At 34.4% G+C, this 19768-nt stretch overlaps 1 protein-coding gene across 5 annotated transcripts in view; it reads left to right on the forward strand.

The window, feature by feature from the left end:
* Window positions 1-19452, forward strand: part of LOC149566273 (uncharacterized) — a 143728-nt gene extending 124276 nt beyond the window's left edge. For 3 of the 5 annotated variants that reach the window (XM_089819677.1, XM_089819679.1, XM_089819683.1), the window contains one exon: window positions 19242-19452. In XM_089819677.1, the coding sequence (XP_089675803.1) occupies window positions 19242-19358 (117 nt within the window). In that variant the 3' untranslated portion in view covers window positions 19359-19452. Of the gene's footprint in view, window positions 1-13357; window positions 13466-19241 lie in introns of all 5 variants that reach the window. The other 2 variants (XR_016362152.1, XM_089819678.1) reach the window with 2 other exon arrangements.
* Window positions 19453-19768: the final 316 nt, after the last annotated feature.

A 19768-nucleotide genomic window follows, 5' to 3' on the forward strand; every position in this document is an offset into this window, starting at 1 on the left:
ATGTCCTTATTCTTCTCATCAACAAAACCCTTTGGTTGTTCTATGTAAACTTCCTCTTCCAGTATACCATTAAAAAAAGTAGACTTCACATCCATTTGGTAGACTTTGAAACCTTTATATGTAGCATATGCAAGTAATGTTCTTACTCCTTCCATTCTTGCAACAGGGGCAAATGTCTCTCCATAATCTAGTCCTTCTTCTTGTGCACATCCTTTACAAACTAGTCTAGCTTTGTTTCTTGTTATCTCACCATTCTCATCAAGTTTTTTTCTAAACTCCCATTTTGTACCAATCACATTCTTATCAATTGGTCTAGGAACTAGAGACCATGTTTTGTTCTTCTCAATCTAATCTATCTCTTCTTCCATGGCTTTATACTAGTCATCATTTTGTAGTGCATCTTTTACTATTTTAGGTTCAACCTTGCTTAGCAAACATGATTCATTCCTGAGCCTATTCCTTGTCATTGGTCTTTCATCCTTGTCACCAATGAATTGATTTGGAGGGTGATGCCTTTTTACATACTGGGCTAATCTGGGTTAAGTCCTTCTTTCTATGTTTTATCCTTCAGCTTTAGAGTCATTTCATTCTTCTTCATCTATAATTTCATCATTCCTTTCTTGCATACTATTTTTAGAATCAAAATGTGCATTTTCTACATTCTATAGCTCATCTTCTGAATGTAGCTCGGCATTCAAAGACCGAGACTCAACAAATATTTGAGTTTGTTGCTAATTCCCAACTTAATTTGCAGCATTGTCTTTAACTATCATTCCTTCATAGAAGTATACAAATGATCTATAATCTTCTTTTTGCTTTGACTCGTCAACTTGAACTTTTGTATGCTCATCAAAATTTACATTTGCACTCTCCATAACTTTTTAAGTGTTAGTATTCAAACACTTATATGCCTTACTTCTAGTGGAGTATCCAAGGAATATGTCTTCATCCCTTTTTGCATCAAACTTGCCATTTCTTCTATCTTTTAGAATATAGCATTTACAACCAAATACTTTGAAATGTTTAATATTAGGTGAATGACCATACCGTAATTCAAAAGGTGTTGCATTTGTACCTTTCTTGACCTGAACTCTATTTAGTGTGTAGATTGTAGTACTTACAACTTCTCTCTAGTACTTTAGTTCAACATTTTCCTCCATCATCAAGGTTCTAGCATAGTCAATTACTGACCTATTCCTCCTTTCAACAATACCATTCTATCATGGAGTTCTTGGTGCCGATGTTTGTCTTTTGATACCTAAATGTCATTGTAGCATATTTCAAACTCTCTTGATGTGAACTCACCTCTTTTGTTTGACTTTAGGCATTTCAGGTTCTTTCCTATTTCCTTCTCAACTCTAGCCAAACACCACTTAAACATTTGGAATGCATCAAATTTTTTCTTTAAGAAAGTAGCAGTCATCATCCTGGAATAAGCATCTACAAGTAGCATTATGTATTTTTCTCCTAGGTAGCTTTGCACTTCTATTGGGCCACATAAGTCTATATGGACTAACTCTAGTACTTCATTGGAAGTGTATGTTTTGCTTTTGAAACTAGACTTAGTCATCTTTCCTAATTGACATTGTTTGCACATTATATTTTCAGGTTTCTTCAACTTGGGCAATCCTCTATCTTTCTTTTTCTTGCTGATGCTAATAAGATTATCAAAGTTAACATGACACAGCCTTTTATGCCATAACCACACATCATCAAATCTAACAACAAGACATGTTGCATCTTCCATATCTAGGTAAAACAAATTACTCCTAGTTTGTTCACTCTTTCCTATCAGATTTCCATCAGTATCATAGATCTTGGCAATTTTGTTCCCAAATTTAACTTTGCAACCTACATTGCCTAACTGTGATACACTCAAAAAATTGTAGTTTAATCCTTCAACATAGTATGCATTATCACATGAAATTTTTTATGTAAGTTTAATAGAGCCTTTTCCTTTGATTTGACATGGGGCATCATTACCAAATCTAACACTATTTCCATCATATTGAGTAAAGGTAATGAACTTACTTTTGTCGCCTATCATGTGATGTGAGCATCCACTATCTATGATCCACTTGTCATTCTTGTTCACATAGGTAACCAATGTTGTTGCTTCATCTTCATCATTGTTTGATTCATCCTTCATGGCTACATAGACTACTTCATCATCATTTTCATCAGAGTCTTCTTCAACAATGTAGCATCTCTTGCCTTTCTCCTTGTAATCTTTGTTGTTTTCTTCTCTCTCATTCCTATACTTGTTTCCTTCTTTGTGGTTCTTCTTCTATGGACATCTAGCAACAATATGACCAACTTCATTGCAATTGAAACATATAATAGGGAGCTTACCTTTGAATTTACCTTTGGCTCTATGAAATCTCCTAGCCAGTAGTGCTTCCAAATATTCCACATCTTCCTCATCTGTGTTGCTATCATTGGATGCATATTTTCCTTTTCTTCTTTTCTTTCTTGATGTGTCCGCATTGGTATCTTTTATTTTCATGCTGTCCTCGAAAGTAGATTCAAGGTCCTCAAGTCCGTAGTTGTCAAAATTGGATAGCTCAAATGTAGGAAGTCTTCCAACTATTCCTTCAAAGGTTAGTGTGTTTCTTTGTACACATCTTAGCTCTTGGATGGCTGAAACTCTAATAGCATAGATAGGGAGTAGAGTTCTTAAGTATTTACTGATTGTAGTTCCTTCTTCCAATTGACCACCTAGAGTTCTTATTGCACTTACCACTTCTTTCATTCTTGTAGCATATTGGGAAACATTTTCACCTTCCTCCATTTTTCGTGTCATCAAACTTTCCTCTTAGGCTTTCTCTTTTTTCTCTTTGAACATTCTGATCTCCTCCATAGATCTCTGATAAGGTTTTTCACATCTTGAATGCAGTATCACAGTCTTTGATGTCATCATATTCGGCATAGTTAAGTGTAGAGGAAATTTCCAACATGGCTTGGTTGTGCTCCTTCTTTTTGTTCAAATCACCTATAGTCAGAGGTCCTGCTAGAGTTACATGTTCTATTCCAATTGAAGTTTGTGCATAATCACCTATTGATCCAAGGTGCAGTTTTATCAGACTCTGCCATGTAGCAAAGTTGTCTTTGTTGGGCTTGGGAACTTCTCTCTTGGACATCTTGATCTTCCTGCTTCTAGTACCTTGAAACTAAATCAACAAATGGCTCTGATACCAATTGTTAGAATTTCTTTAGAATAACTAAGAGGTGGGTGGGGGTTAATCAGTTATTCAAGGTCCAAATGTCTTATTCAAACTATTCACCAGGTATAGTGGATCCATTCAACCATTCATTCATCCAAGCTTTAACTTATTTAATCAAAAAGTTACTGTAAATCAACATGCAAGCATAACACATAAGAATTTAGCACATGACACAATGATTTATGTGGAAACCCAATTTGGGATAAATCACTAGTAACATGCTACTCAATTTTCACCCTTCTAAAGTGATGCCCTGTGAAAGGCTTGCCCTGTTTAATGCTTACAACACACTATTAAATGTGACCTTTTTAGAAGTGGGCCTAGTTAGAGGACTTTAGAACATTCACTTGGAATGCCACCCTATTAAATGATTTACAAATGGCTATTAGGCCAACCTAAGTCCATAGGATTTTTAGATCTAATACAATTGCTAGAGAGTATTAGAAAATCTTGACCTGACTACAACATACAACTTATCTTGCAGATCTCAGATCACTTCTTAGCTCATACCCTTTCCTACCCTTCAATCTTTGCAACTCTTAATAGCTTGCCCTTCTTTCAAGCTTAGTCCTTTTGAGTCTCCACACTCAATGTACCAGTGAAATCCTCTCTTCATGACCACTCATAGAAGTAGAGCCTCTATGCTCTTCCTTCTCCTAGATGTCTCCTCATTGACATCCTTCTAAACACTTCACAGATTTGGCTCTTCAACAACAATATTATCAACAAATCTTTGCTTCTAGGTCTATGACTCCTTAAATAGAAGTTTTGGAGTTCCTTTTCCTTCTTGATTCTTTCATTCTTTAATTTCAATTCGCATGGATTAGGTAGGATTCATTGCATCTAACCCATATTTTGTTTCCTCTAAAAACTTCTTGAATAATCCTTTAGAATTTTCCCAAAAATGGTTTACATAGGATTCTGTGCCACCAACTCGTCATCCTTATCTTCCAACTCCTTCACAAAATTAAATCTAACCACTATGTTGGCTTAGATTTGGCAAATCTTTGTCATTTGAAATAATGCAGTAGCTTGGCACTATTGAAATACTGGTGCTCAACACATACTATGTTACTCGACATCAACTATGTTTTTCTTGATGCTCTGCACCTGAAGATCACTTGGCACCTGATCTTTACTCAGCACATGAAGATCACTTGGCACCAATTGAAAATTTTGTTACTCGACATCCACTAAAAATCTTAGTTTAGGCTTTGCATTCATCCTTTTATAACTTCTTCCTCCAATGTTTCTAAGTGTGACCAACCTTTGTAACTTTGAGTATGTCATCAATAAATTACTTAAGCATTGTCTTAACTGATCCTTGCACTTCATTACAACATCATAACTCAACCTTTCCCTTAGGTGCTCTTGTTACATCTTGTTGATCAAATCTTCTTCATCAATCAATGAAGTGATAACACTTGGATCTTATAAGAAAATATCATCCCTAGAAATAGCAAGTTTGATATCAATGACAAAATAATGATTGAAAATATTCTTTAACTACAATCTTCCTTCTTTGATCTTCAACAATGATCTTTTCAATCAGATTTCCAACACTATTTTCAGAGCTGCATCCCAATTATCCAAAGCTATGTCAAGTGACCTGTGTTGGATGGCACTCTCTGCAGCAAGGTGTATAAGTCCATCAAGAGTAGAAAGATTTGGATCTTTCTTTAGTACTGTCTCAGCATAGACTTGTTCCTTTGGGAGGACTTATAAATGAGGGGTTATGGAGGACTAAATCTCCATTAATGTAGCCTTAGTTTTTGCCTCCTCTATTGTTAATATAGCTAATTCCCTTTGTGTGTGAAGTGATTGTGCAAAATGGTTCTCACTCTGAGCTAGATCTCTAGGTAATTGCATGCTAGAGATTTTCAAGTTTCTCTCTGAGCTCATTATTCTTTGATTAGTTTCTTGTGTGAAATTGGAAAGGTCACACAACTTCCTATACAATGAAAAAATGTTTTCAAGAACAATTTTGGCCTTATCTATTGTCTTGGCCAACTCTACCTATTCAAGTGAAATACTTCTTGATATCCTTTCATTAACCTTCCATTGAAACTTCCTTTTTGACCATTCCATGAGTTTAACATTGGTCTCCTGGTCTTCATCTTTCACCTGGTCAACTATGTCTAATAGTTGCTCAATTATTGGCTTTCCTTCATCTGGTGACTGCAAGCTAAAAGAATTCATGAAGATTTCCTTGATTTCATGAAGTGCTTGCTTGTGTTTAAACTCTTTCCTCAATATCTCCTACCTCATCCTTCTATTCAATGCATTTTTCATTTCAGTCATTTGTGCTATGGTGATAGTTTTGGAATCGTAGGAGAGTATCACAATCTCTTTATCTAATTAAGGGTCTACATAGTGAAGTACCCTAGCTACTCTTGTTGAACTCAAGCCTAGTGTTGAAAATTGTAAGGGGATAGCATCAGTGCTCAACTTCTGAATGGTCTTAGTAGGAGTGCCAGTCTTTGGTAGTTCTACCAATGTCTAAATGGTGGCTTGCTCCTTTTTTGCTACATCTTCTTTTTCACCTAATTTCCTCTCCTCTACACTCAAAATCTAAACATTGTCACTTGTTGCACTTGGTAGAGGTGGTGGTGGTAGCATCTAAACTTTAGTTCTAGTAGCAGTGTATGTGAAAGGTTGCTCCTTTGGCTTCACCTTTTGTTTTTGTGGTCCTACTACTGGTTTATGTAATTCATCTACACTCACCAATACAGGGCTTGTACATAATTGTACATGTAGAGTAGATTGATGAAGGATCTTTGAGAGATCGTCTGCAGTAAGTGGATTGATGTTCTGAGGTATCTTGTTAGTAACATCCTTTATGATTACTATTTCTGTAGGTGTAGTGATTACATGAGGTGGACTAGGAGGTAGCAATTGTGTGTCTTGCACACTCTATTCATCTTTTTTCTACTAGTTAGCTATTGCCATAGTTTCCTCTCCCTTTGTTGATTCCTCCTCTTCTTTCTCATTATTCTCCTCTTCCTTCTTTTCTTCTTCCTTTGCTTTCTCCTCTCATTTCTACTCTTTTGCCCTCTTATTAGCATTGGTTTCTGCCTTATTGGTTTCCTCCACTTTATCATCAGTAATATTATATATTGTTTTCCATATTTGTGTGGATTTAGTTACAACATCTTCAATTTTGTTTTGAACAATGCAAAAAGCTCTATATTTGGGTGCAAATTTCCCACTATGCTTCTTGTTTTCCTTTGTTATTTGAGCCTTTGACAGATCAAGCTTTACCTATGCTAGGGTAGATTCTCTAATCTCCCTTTCCATCTTCAAAAAATAATGCCACTTATCCTCTACTATCTCATATAATTCCTTTGTCATTGTGCTACCAAGCTCTAGAGGTGTGTTTTTGAATTTTGCCATCATGGCATACATAGATTCCTCTATCTTATTCTACTCTTCCCTACTGAGCTTATTGAAATTTAAATATTTTAAATCATTTAGATCTGCATTTCTAATCTTATTAAAAATTTTGTCAATTGCAAATTTTGGAGGATGACTTACCACTTTGAATTGGCTTATATCCTCAGATTCTCTCCTCTCATCATTTGTATTTGGTTGAGCCACATATCTTCTTCTTTTCTTTGGCTCTTTAGCTGGATGGGTAGTGGCTTTCTTCTTCTTCTCCTTTACTACCTCTTTGGCTTTTTGAGTTAATGCTCTTGTTGTGGCCCTTGTTGTTGTTGACTTAGTTGCAGCTAGCTTATTTTCCTTTTTGGACTTTGGCTGAGCTGTAGGCTGTGTTTTTGCCTTTCTTTTCTTCTGCTTGGCAAGTGTAGATGCTTCCTCAGCTTCTTCTTCCTTGACACCTTCCTCTTTGTCTACTCCATGGCCTTGTGTCAGCTCAACTAGCTCTTCCCCTCACTCTTGTTCACCTTCTTCTTCACTATCACCTTCTACTTCTTCTACTTCTTCCTCTCCGCCTTCAATGTCTGCTCCAAATGTCTTCTTTATTTTTCTTACCATTTTGTCTTTCTTTTTTATGACTGAAGTAGTTTTCAATTCTATTTCAATTTTGGACTTAAACACATCATAAGTTCCAAAGTGAGGAGCTTCTTTATCAATTTCTTTTGCTAGCAATGCTGTGATTGTTGTTGTGGCTTCATCTATGTCAAGCTCATAACCTAATTGCCTTAGCCATCTTACCCTTGGTATTGCTGCTTGAATATAAGTAACATCAATATCAACCAAGAAGCATATATCATTGACATGTTTCTCAACTAATGAAACTAGTATCCTCATTCTTTGCTTCATAGACTTCTTAAAGTCTTAAAAATAGCTTGTCATCTATGCCTCAAAGTTATCTCCCATTTGATCAATGAAATCATTAATTTGCGGGACTGCTGAATTATTAGAGTTCCAGTTCACCTTTCTAATTGAAGGGAATTCTTCCATCACATAAAAGAATATGCACATGAGAGCTGAGCCAAATTGGTATTGTGCACCCTTTGATCTCCTTATCGGTCCTAAGTTCTCATTGATTTGCTACAACATGAGTTCAACTAGATCATAGGTATGATCTTTCTTCACCAGTTTATATGCAACATCAATAGCTATGTAGGGTATGCTATTCAGTCTACTAGATTGATAGAATTTATGTGAAATTATCCTCACAGCAAAGTCAAGTAGGTGATCAGTCACAGTGTCAATAGTCATTCCCTTATTGTTCTAGTTTACACTTGTGTTCTTCTCAATTACTTCCTTCCTATCACTCCTCAAATTCTTTAGCTGAACTAGGTTTGGGAGACCAGTAACCCTATGCACTATCCTCTTTGTAATTTTGATGGGTTCTTTCTCTAGCAAAAAAATCCATTATGAATTCAGCTTAGAAAAATGCAAATCCATTCTATTTTGAACACCATAGGAAAAACTAGGGTTTTAGTCAGACCCTTCTTCTCAATGATTTGAAACTCGTTCTTTAGTATTTCGTTGTCACACAACTTATCGTAGTCATGAAAGATTTCTAAATCTCCTATGGCACTAGTTTTGTAGTTGTAACACTTCTTAATGTCTTGAACCATGACAACTTTGGGTGGAATGACAGATAATGCACCAGCTGGGTCATTTTTATAGGTAACCTTGGGTATTGGTCTGAATTCAGGTTGTTTAACTTCATTGCTGACTAGTTGAATCTCATGGTCTTCCTTAGTCTTAGGGTTTCTAGAGCTTGAGGCCATTTTATCAAATTTAGGTCTTTAAAATGTATTAAAATTGTAACTCTACGTAGCTTGGCACTTGATAAATATCTTTGAATCAATGTGTTCATGTTGAATCTCTATTGAAATTGATGCAATCGACTATAAGGTAGCTACTTTATCACCTCTTCACTCTTCTTGTCTTTTCTCTTTGTTCGAATAACATGAAAATGAACAAAATTCAACCTTATACCTGTCAGTGACCTAGCATTAAATGTTTCATGCTTACAACTGTAAAACTTGGCACTCGAAGGATTCACCATCACTCAACTTCTATTGTAGTTCATCTACTTAGTCTCCACTAGACTTCTACTTCACTCAGCTTCAACTCTCATCTGGACAACTATTGGAAACTCGATATCCATTGGAGTTTCACTCAACATCTAAGGGTAGCTCGGTAGCTTCTTCAAAAAATTTCTTGGCATCTTTTCTCATGCTAATTTCTTCTTTGTAGTACTTCTTTATTCTTTGGAATAGATGTATGATTTGACTTTGTATATCAGTCCCATACATCTTTATTTTCTTAGTTAGATGAAGTGTGATCACTTGATCTCTTGGGTGAAGTGATCTCTCCACTTGATGTACTTGGTCCATCTCTTCTTTGTCATGTATTTTTCATTTTTGTCCTGATGTGTTCTACACCAACTTTTTCTTTACCCTTGTTGACTTCTAGTTTGGGTGCCTTGGCCTTTGTTGGGAAATTCTTACTGATATGACCAGTCTTCAAGTAGCTGAGACATGTAATTTGGCTTAACCATCTATTGTAGTTTCCTTTGAAATGTGTAGTTATGCAATTCTCAGGAATGTGTCCATACTCTTGGCAATAGTGACAGCTATACCTAGTGTTGTAATCCCAATTGTAGTGATGTACATTGTTATTTCTCCTTCCAGGTTGACTAGGTGTCCACATGGGTTCTGATCTACGTTGAAATACTCTATGTCCATATTTTTGACAATTGTAGTAGTGGCCTTCAAATCTTGATATTATCATACTCTTGGTTCTAAATTCATGTGCTTGATGTCCCTATTTCTTGCACTTGTGACAAAAGCTTACATTGGTAGGTTTATCACGCTGATGACTATTCTTGCTTCTACACACATTAGAGGTATGTCCCTTTTTACCATAGAAATGACAAGTAGGTTAAGTGTTCTTACCTTTGTTGATTCTCCTTGTTTAGTACTGGTGTAGCCAAGTCTTGAAGCATCATTACTAGCCCTTGGTGATTTCAGTAATTGCTCAAAGTACTTGATAGCCTCATTGGGTTTTTTGTAGCTTTTTGCTATCTTCTTTTCTCTCTTCAATTCATTCTGTAATTTTTCATTCTACATCTTCAAGGTGGAGATCTTAATGTCCTTCATGTTTAGCTCATGATGAGCATTCATCATTTGGCTTAAGATGTCTAGCTTTATGTTTGATATCTTTTTGAACTCAATTGTCTTCTCTTCTAGCCTATTGGTGAGATTTCTCTTGTCATCTTCTATCATGACCTTGTCTTCAATAGCTCTTTTCTTTTGTTCAGTCACTTCACAAAGCATTATGGCTTGTGACTCTTGTTCCATTTTAAGAGATATTAGCTCTTCTACTTGAGCTCTATTTTTCTCCATCAATTTTGCTATTACTACACCAAATTCCTTGGAATCTCCATTGGAAAACACTTGTGTGTTATCAATCTCCTTGTAGTGTATGCCATTTTTAGCTATGGCTATCTCCTTTCTTCTTTTTAGGGACTTTCTCAATTCCTATCTGGCTTCCTCTACTTTTTTCAAAGCTAGGTGCACATCAATCACTTGATTCTCAACAATCTTTTCAAGTTTGAAGACTTCCATCTTCTGATCTTTTTCTCCAAGTTGTTAGGCTTCTCCTTCTGAGAACCAGTAGCTCTAGTACCAATTGTTAGAATGTTCAAATGGGAAGAGTACTTCTGAGAGGGGGGGGGGGGGGGGGGTTGAATTAGAAGTACCACACTTTTCACCTTATTCAATCCTCAAACATATAATTGAATTTTTTTTTGCATGCATGTAAACATATAAAGGAACATAAAGTAAATGACATGCAATAACACATAACACCAAAATTGATAACCCAACAACCCTTTAGGAATAAGAAGGTAAAACTAGGGTAGTGATGATACCCACAAAATTACTGCAACAATATGTGTTCAACTACTTTTGATGGTCTGCCTTGTTAAAGGCCTATCCTGTTAAAGGCTTTACATTGTGTCAATAGTGACCTAGTTAGAGGATTTATAAACACTTTACATGAACTATCAGCCTGTTAAAGGATTTAGATTAGGTTGTTAAACCCACCTAATACATAGGATTTTCAACTACCTTCTCCAAAGGTTCTCCTACCTAGTTGTTAAGCTAACCTATCAATATAGGATTTCTGTTGGATAATGTTGTCCTTAATGTCACACAAATGTCATATCAGTCATTAGTCTCAAGTTCACCAAGCTCAGATAGTCTGAAATGCAATCTATAGTGCCAATCGAGCTCACTTAGTCATTGAAGGAAATGTGGAAGAAAATGTTAATCGAGCTAACTCGGTCAACAAAGGAAAGGTGAAAGACAGTGTTCACCAAGCTCACTCGGTCAATGAAGGAAATGTGGAAGTCACTATTAATCGAGCTTCACTCAGTCTCCTAAGGGTGGTTTCCACCGAGCTCACTCGGTCATCAAAGGAATCATGGAGAAGTTAGTGTTAACCAAGCTTCACTCGGTCTCGAAAGCGTAGTTTCCACTGAGCTCACTCAGTTATCTCAAGAAACTCAGTACTTATCGAGCTCTCCCAGTGATTGAAGGATTGTCACGAAGTTTTCTGTATTAACCGAGCTCAGTCGGTTAACACAAGAATTATTTTTTGAACAAATTTTACCATGCAGGGTCAGCCAGTATAGGGATTTGCAAATTAATTACTTCTAGCTGACTGTTGTAATTGTTTGTTTAGTCAGTAATTCAAGCCAACTAAGATAATTTGAAAGGTATATATGGTCATTCAAGTTATGAATTAAAGTGTGTGTGAGATTGTGAAAAAGAAGTTATGAATGCGAATTATAGTATGAAATGAAAAGGTGAATGTTGAGAAAAGTTTGATGAAGGATCAGATGTGTTGAAGGTGCTGTAAAGTTACATTTGATCAGTAAGGATCCAGTCAAGCATAACAGAGATCTATAATTAGCAAAGATAAGTTGTACATTATATCAGGTCACTTGATTGTTGCTTTCTAACCATTGTAATAGTGAATTCAAAATCTCTTAACAGAGTTGGTTTAACAACCAATCAATAAATCCTCTAACAAGGTGACAGTTCAGTTGAATTGTTCTAAAGACCTCTAGAAAGGCCACTCCTAACAGGGTGATTAAATCCTTTAACAGGGTCACACCTAATAGTGTGTTTTTGTAACCTTTAACAAGGTTGGCTCCTAACAGGGCTCACTTCAAAAGAGTGAAAAACAATATCTAGTTACATTGGTGGTTTTTCCCACATTGGGTTTCCACATTAAAACTGGTGTCTCTTGTGTTCTTAATTGCTAAATTGCTTTGTGCATGATAACATATCAGTTCTTAATATTTATCATTTACTGCATTATCAAGTTTTAGCATTTTATATTAATCGGATCAAGGGTATATTCAGACATCTTAGGGACTATGGAATGTTTTGTAGTAACTGATTCACCCCCTCCCGCTCTCAGTTACTCTATTTTCATTTCCAATAGATTTCAACATCTAATACAATTATAAGAAAGTATTAGAATAGTTGACCTGATAATATGAAATCTCTAATTACTGGATTCAGGCACTTGATTTGCTCACCCTGATCTTGATCCTCTGAGATCTGATGTCTGATCATGTTCCTTGTCCCTTATGTTGTTCTCATCAACTAGATATAAACTTGTTACTTTGTTCCTCTAAGTCTTTCCTTCTTCACATTGAAATTTCACTATAATCTCCCCATACACTATTCTTATCCACATATGCAATGGGTTTTTGACCTCCTTTTAAAAAATGTGAAGACTTAGGGTTAGGTATGGATCTACTATCCATATTGAATCTCAAATTCCAACTCATTCCTTGCATTTTTCTCATTGGTTGCATGCCTCCATTTTTCTTATTGGCTGCATGTAGATTTCATTGGGAGTGTAAATAATTTTTCCTTATCCTTTTTCTTTTTCAAAATCTCTTTGTGTTAGCTCCAAAAATGGTTTATATCTGAGTTTGTGAAAGCACAAACTCATATGTTGATTCTATGTTACTCGGTAAATACTAGACTACTGATTCTCAACACATACTATCTTGGATTGTTCGACATCAACTACACTCTATCTTGCTCGACACATACATGATTCTAGTTCACTCTTCATATACAACATTCTAACTTGCTCGACATCAACTATGACTCGGCACCTTTATGTCACTCAACACTTATATACTACTCAGTACTTGAAGTCACTTGACACCTATTGAAATATTAACTTGGCACACATTGTGGCTTGTCATACATGATGTACTTAGATTCAATACAAAAAGTGATTAAGTGTGTTTACACTCAAATGTCAAAACTTTCTAAGGGCTAACACACTAAGTTAAACTAAACACACAATTTTGAAGTGTGATGCATTGGACCTCTTGGCAGTTACCAAAGTTCCATTAAGTTTACAAGTAAGGTCTTCAAAAGGTGTAAGTGCATGTAGCTCCATTTTTTAATGATCCTCACAGTCTGGTTTTGGCGCACAAATTTCAATTGACACAAAACCTTTCTTTTTTGTGGAGTGGAAAGTTACTAAACTGAGAATATTTCAATCCATGTTTTCTAGGGCAATTATGTGAATTTTGTTAGGTTTGGTTAGTTAGGTAAATGCTAGGACATGTCTTATTTCACTCACTAAGCATTGGGAATGTTTTTTCGCAGGTCGTGCCTAGGTGTCCCCAAGATGCACTAAGTCAAACCAAACAACAATTTTTTAAGGGTGATATCTTGGACCTCATAACACTTGTCAAAGTTTCATGAAGCATAGAAGTAAGTTGTTCCCAAGGTGTGATTTTGTGTAGCTTTGTATTTAGATGGTCCTCGTTATTTGGTTTTGGTGAACACATTTCAGTTAACACAAGATCTTAATTTTAATGCACAATGAAAATTTGCTAAATGAAGCATCTTTAAATTTTTTTATTGTGCGACAATTTTGTAACCTCCCTTTGGCCTGGTTGGTTGGATAAATGTTAGGGGACATCCTTTTTCACTCATTGAGCATCAGGAATGCTTTCATGAATGTCATACCTAGGTGTCCCTAAGATGCACTAAGTCAAACCAAATAGTGATTTTTGAAGGGAAATATCTTGGACCTCATGACAATTATCAAAGTTCTATGACATGCAAAAGTAAAGTGTTCCCAAGGTGTTCTTGTGTGTAGCTCCATATTTAAATGGTTCTCATGGTTTAGTTTTGGTGAACATGTTTCAGTTGACACAAAATCTTTCTTTTTTGCATAGTAGAAAGCTACTAAATGGGGCATCTTTCAATTCATTCATTATGAGACCATTTCATCAGCTCCATTAGGTCTGGTTGGTTTGGTTATACTAGGTGACATCTCATTTTTCTCATTGAGAAAGGGGAGTGCTTTCATACATGTCATACCTAGGTGTCCCTAAGATGCACTAAGGAAAACCAAGCAGTTATTTTTAAAGGGTGATATCTTGGACCTCGTAATGATTACCAAAGTTTTGTGAAGTGCACAACTAAGGTGTTCCCAAGGTGTAAGTGGTGCATACCTCCATTTTTTGATGGTCCTCATAGTTTGGTTTTGGAGAACACATTTTAGTTGACATAAAATATTTGTTTTTTGTCAAGTGGAAAGCTTCTTTTTGGAGCATCTTTCAGTTCATTTCTCATGGGACCATTCCATCAACTCTGTTATGTCCATTTGGCTAGGTAAACTCTACGAGCCTCCTCATTTCCCTCACTAAGCACCAGGAATGCTTTCATGCATGTTGTAGCTAGGTTTCCCCAAGAGCCAGTGATAATTACACCATGACTAATTGTCATGTGGAAATATACAAAGAATATAACCTATTTGGCAAAATGCCTTCAAAGAACATGAACTGTATCAAAGAGGAGTTGACATGTTACAAAGTGTTTGACAAAATTCTCCAAGGCAATTAAGGAGCCATGGATAATGTATCCAAATTATTTGGTAAAATGTGATGAGCAATGTATTAGCCTTGACGCTAGAGTTAAATTTTAAAGAGTATATATTTAATCACCTTCAAATACAATTGAGAGAAATGGAATTTACCCCCCTTAAACATGTGCAAAACATGGAATCATGCATAACATTGGAATTTAAAACAAGAGAGTGACATCCACCATACATTCAAACCAGTTATGTAGCACTAGACACAAATTTCAACAAAGAACTCAGCCAACATAAAGGTACTAAACTTTGTAGACCATTGATTTCTAAACACACAAACATTCTGATAGGTCTAACGCAATATACATTATGAAATTTCTTGATTTGCCAAAATATTACATCTTAAAATTCACAATTATCAAATCTTCACTTCCAGTAAACTAATCCCATAATCAAAGCATCAAATCCAATGTGATAAACAAAACTCAAAGTGTTTTCCATTAGGTCTAATAGTGTCATTACTCAATAATGTCATATAATTTCATACATCGATAATCTGAAACATCATAACCATATCTCTAATAATGTTAGACATGAAAAATATATTAAAAATGACATATATCAAAAATAATATACAAAAAGTATGTCGAATAATGCCTTATAGGCATAAAATATACATCCTTAGATATCTACTCTTTCTCACTAGGGGAAGAAAACAAATTCCTGGCTTTCTTTAATCATCAAGAAAAGGGAGATGTTGGAGATGATGGGGTCTTCCTAAAAGTTTCACTAGCATGTTGGTCTAGACTTCTTTGTAACTCGATCTATTACAATCAAAAGTATATGTGAACGAATAACTATTATATAGAAAAATGAAATATACATACACATAAAATAGAATATTTGCTTACTACTAGCTGATAATCCTAATTTATAGCCACCTCAAGGGCATGGAGATGGTCAAGAGTACTAAGACCCTACAACAATCATCAAAGTTATCACTCAATTTTACTTATGAGCATCATATCTAATTTCAATACTAACTAAATTGTAATGTGAACTCTTTCATACCTCAATCAATAGCTTGGAACTAGCAATAATAGTAGTGACTCCCTAACCAATACAATGTTGAAGATGTGGAGGATTCTCTAATGTCATTAGTTGAAAATGATACAACATAAGAATCAAATGTTGTTATCAAGATTACATATTTTCTTATACCACAATATCAGTTAAAATATTTGGGTACCTTTGTGAATGCAACACAATGTCCATTATGTGGTGTTGATTCTAAAGGTGCAACATTTATCGATAGCACATGTATGTAAATCTATTAGACATCACAAATTAATCACATTAATGTGAAAAATAATATACTATAGACATACAAATTAAAATGCATTAAAATATATATATACCTCTAGGGGAAATGAACTCATCTAAAAGCCAAGTGACCCGAAATCAAAATCATCATGACCACTCTAACTCTATATATGATCATATAATAAGACACTAAGTAATTTATTTATTTACTCATTTACTTATAAATAAATATATTTAATTCAATAAAACTAGCATGAAAATGAATATACCTCTATATTAGGCATATTGTGCCCATGCACAGAGTCCAATGTGAAAGTTGATGGTCCAACACAACTAATCCACATTGATACAAGTTTTGAGTTAACCTTTGATATTATTAAATTATAAATATATGTATTAATTTAAATAAATACATTGATAAATACCTGTAGAGTCATGTATGTGGTGTAAAATGAGGTTAGGGGATCAGTGCTAGTGAAAGCAATACTCTGGCCCTAATTTTTGAACAATTTATCAGTCATTCATTTACATATGAGATGTGATAAAAAATGTTTAATATATAATTATTTATATTTACTTGTGTATCAATGCCAAATGTGGCATTGAGGAAGCCATCTATCATTATCCTTGTATCTTCATCCATTCTCATACAAGTTCCAAATTTGCATGGAGTTCCACATGACATGCACATGTGACCACTAGTATGATGGGGCTCATCCTTGACCAAAGGAGAGACACAATAAATGAGACTATGTGTAAAATCTCTAATAGTGCCTATAGTGTTAGCCTCTACATGTTCCTTCACAATAGAAGGAATAGTAACATGCTCCACCTTTGGCTTGTGAATAGGTGCCATAACAACATTAGGGTCATGAAGTGCCCCTTGCCTATCAAATGATGATCCCCCACCTCTACCTTAAGAAGGAAGAATATAAGAAGAATAAGGGATCTCCCCAAGGAAAAACTCTAAATATAATTTGTTTAAGAAATACTTTGGAACCTCATGATTTTTACAAGGAGTGACATCAAACACCATCTACCATGTATCCCAAAAGTTATTTTTATGCTTTCATTATTGCATCAATGGATGGGAAACCTTTTAGTTGTAGTTTTTAATGTTTTTATTCTTTATGATTTTTTAACAAAAAACATATGTCATCTTTGCTAATCTGTGTATTTTTTACATCTTCATACAACAATTTATGAACATAATATAATTTTTGTTCTTCTCTTCTATTATGCCATAGATTTAGTTGACCACTAATAGATGCTATGTGAACCATAATGGTCTTAAGAGATTATGCCAATAATGCCCTAACATGATTATTATGAAGTGAACCCTTCAACCTCGTAACAATTATTTCTAACTCCATTTTACCTCTTTCAATTTTATTTAGCATATTTTCCTGGAATCTTGGAGGAGGTCTTTCGATTAGTGGAGGTTGTGGAAGTGGTTTTTTTTTAATTTTGAGATTTTTTAGGTTGATCCCATAGATAGTTTGGTGGATTAGGTGGTGAATTCTATACATTACTTAAAAATTTAAAAAATACCATTTAAAAAAATCACACAATCAAAATTTAAAAACACAAAATTTTACTAAAAACAAGAATTAAAATTCATACATCTTTGAGTGTTTTGGGGTTTTTGATGTCGTGGTGCCATACCTCATGTAAATTGGGGTTAAAAATGGGCAAAAATAGGGCTTATGTGCTCCTTGGAAGAGAAGGAAAATGCCAAAGCCATGGAGAGAAAACATAGAGAAATAAGAAATGAATCTCTATTTTTTTTTAATAGAACTTTTCAATAGCTAGCGCAATGTCACTACTTAATTCATTATTTTTCAATAGTGTGATTGTGCTACCAATTTCATGATCCAATGGTTCATGCTACCCAAACCATAGCATGATTGTACTATAGTGTGATCACACTATAGAGTGATCGTGCTATAGTGAAATCACACTAACCTTAGATTAGAAAAAATTAAAACATGGCATCTTTTTGGTTCATAATTTTGTGCACTTAGCCCATAGTTCTTTGGAAACTATGGAAGGGGAGGAATAGAAGAAATTTTCAAAATAAAAAGATGGATGTAAAAGAGGTTATAAATAAGATAAAAATTTCAATTACCAAGAATTAACAAATGAAAGCTTGATTAACACAAACATGAAATAATCTAGGATGACTTAATGGGATGAGAAGATGTGTGGTCAATGGAATGGTTTAAAGATCCCTCCCTTTCTAAGTAAGGGAGAAATTCAAGGAACATCTAAAAGGGATGAATCTATATGGAATGTTACCAATAAAGAATGGTTCAATTTCAATTTTGATGGTTCTTGAAGGGGAGCCCAAGTAAAGCTAGCATAGGATGCTACATTCACAATGATAAGGGGGAATGAATAGAAAATATAGAGAAATATATAGGAGAGACCACAAATAACTGGATAGAAATTTTAGGTTTAGTAGAGAACCTCTCTTTATGAAAAGTGTTTGGATTAACCAAGTTATAAATAGAATGGAAATATTTTATTATCTTGTATGCTTTAATAAAGGGCTCTTTTTCCTACTCGAGGTTAGATGTGAATCTTTCGAAAGCATTAGAACTATGTAAATCTTTCAGAAAAGTATTATTTAACAATACTTATCAGAAGGGGAATATGCAGGTAGATGAGTTAATGAATTTTGGGATTGATAAATCCCTTGTAATCAATTAAAAGTTATTAATAATCCAAACTTTAGTCTTCTTCAAAAAATTTATCACTTGAAGTTAAAAAAGTTAGCATGTGGCAGGCTAGATTTCCTTATCATTATTTAAATAATTTTATTTCTCTTTTATGTATGTAAGATCCCCTTTACATGCACTTAAATATTCTTGTTCTAGGGAAAGTATTGCCCATATGAGTATGTTCTATTTGAGACCTGATCTTACCAATAGCAAGTGGACTTAAGGCTTTGACAAAAATGTTTTATCTATGATATTACTTGTTCTTTTATGTAAACTTATCAATAAATGGGATTAGAAATTAGAAATTTAGTTTGATTTCAAGAAATTCATGATTTATTGTAGAACTGAATTATTCATTTAAATAATTAACTCTTTAATTATTACCATGTTCCAAACTATTTCATGATCAATAAAATCTTTTTTTATTTTTGGTTTTATTAACCATATCTATTATTTCATTTGTTTCTTATCCTAGTTCCTTGAGTTTATGATTGATTTTTCTAACATGGTATATATTTCCTTAAGTATCATGATGGCGAATAGTTTTTATTTGGAACTCTCTAACCTCCTAACATATAGTATATACCATTGGTTGGTTGTTGGATTTGTGTTTTTTTAGGTTGCATTGAAAGAAGGGCACACCATTCACAAGAGGATTTATACGGATCATTCCCCAAAGTTCTTATATATTTATTGTAATCCATTGGATATTTGGATCAGTATAGGGAAATACTGAAGGACTATCACCCAACTTTGTCCTCTTAGTATCCCTCAGGTTAGGTTGTATTGGTTTTATTCAACTTAATAAACAATTTCAGCCTCTTATCAAATTTTTTTTTCTAAAGATTAATTTAATTAATAATAACAATATTTAAATCTCACTAGTAATGTGAAACTTTAATTTCATTATTATTAATAAATGAATTATGATACTTAGATATTTAATCTTTAATATTTAATTACTCCTTTCTTTTCAATTTTCTAATTTGGACTTTTAAAATTATTACAACTTTCTAATTTTCTACAAACTTTAATATTTTAGAAAGGTTGTAGGTTGAATTATTGTTGAATGACTAACAATTGACTTTCAAACCATTGTAACCTATGGTCAAACTCCCTTTCTTTTGGATGCTTTCTAATATATAA

This window comes from Cupressus sempervirens, chromosome 3 (assembly GCF_028749045.1).
Source record: "Cupressus sempervirens isolate cs-2001-9-10 chromosome 3, ASM2874904v1, whole genome shotgun sequence".
Lineage (NCBI taxonomy): Eukaryota > Viridiplantae > Streptophyta > Pinopsida > Cupressales > Cupressaceae > Cupressus > Cupressus sempervirens.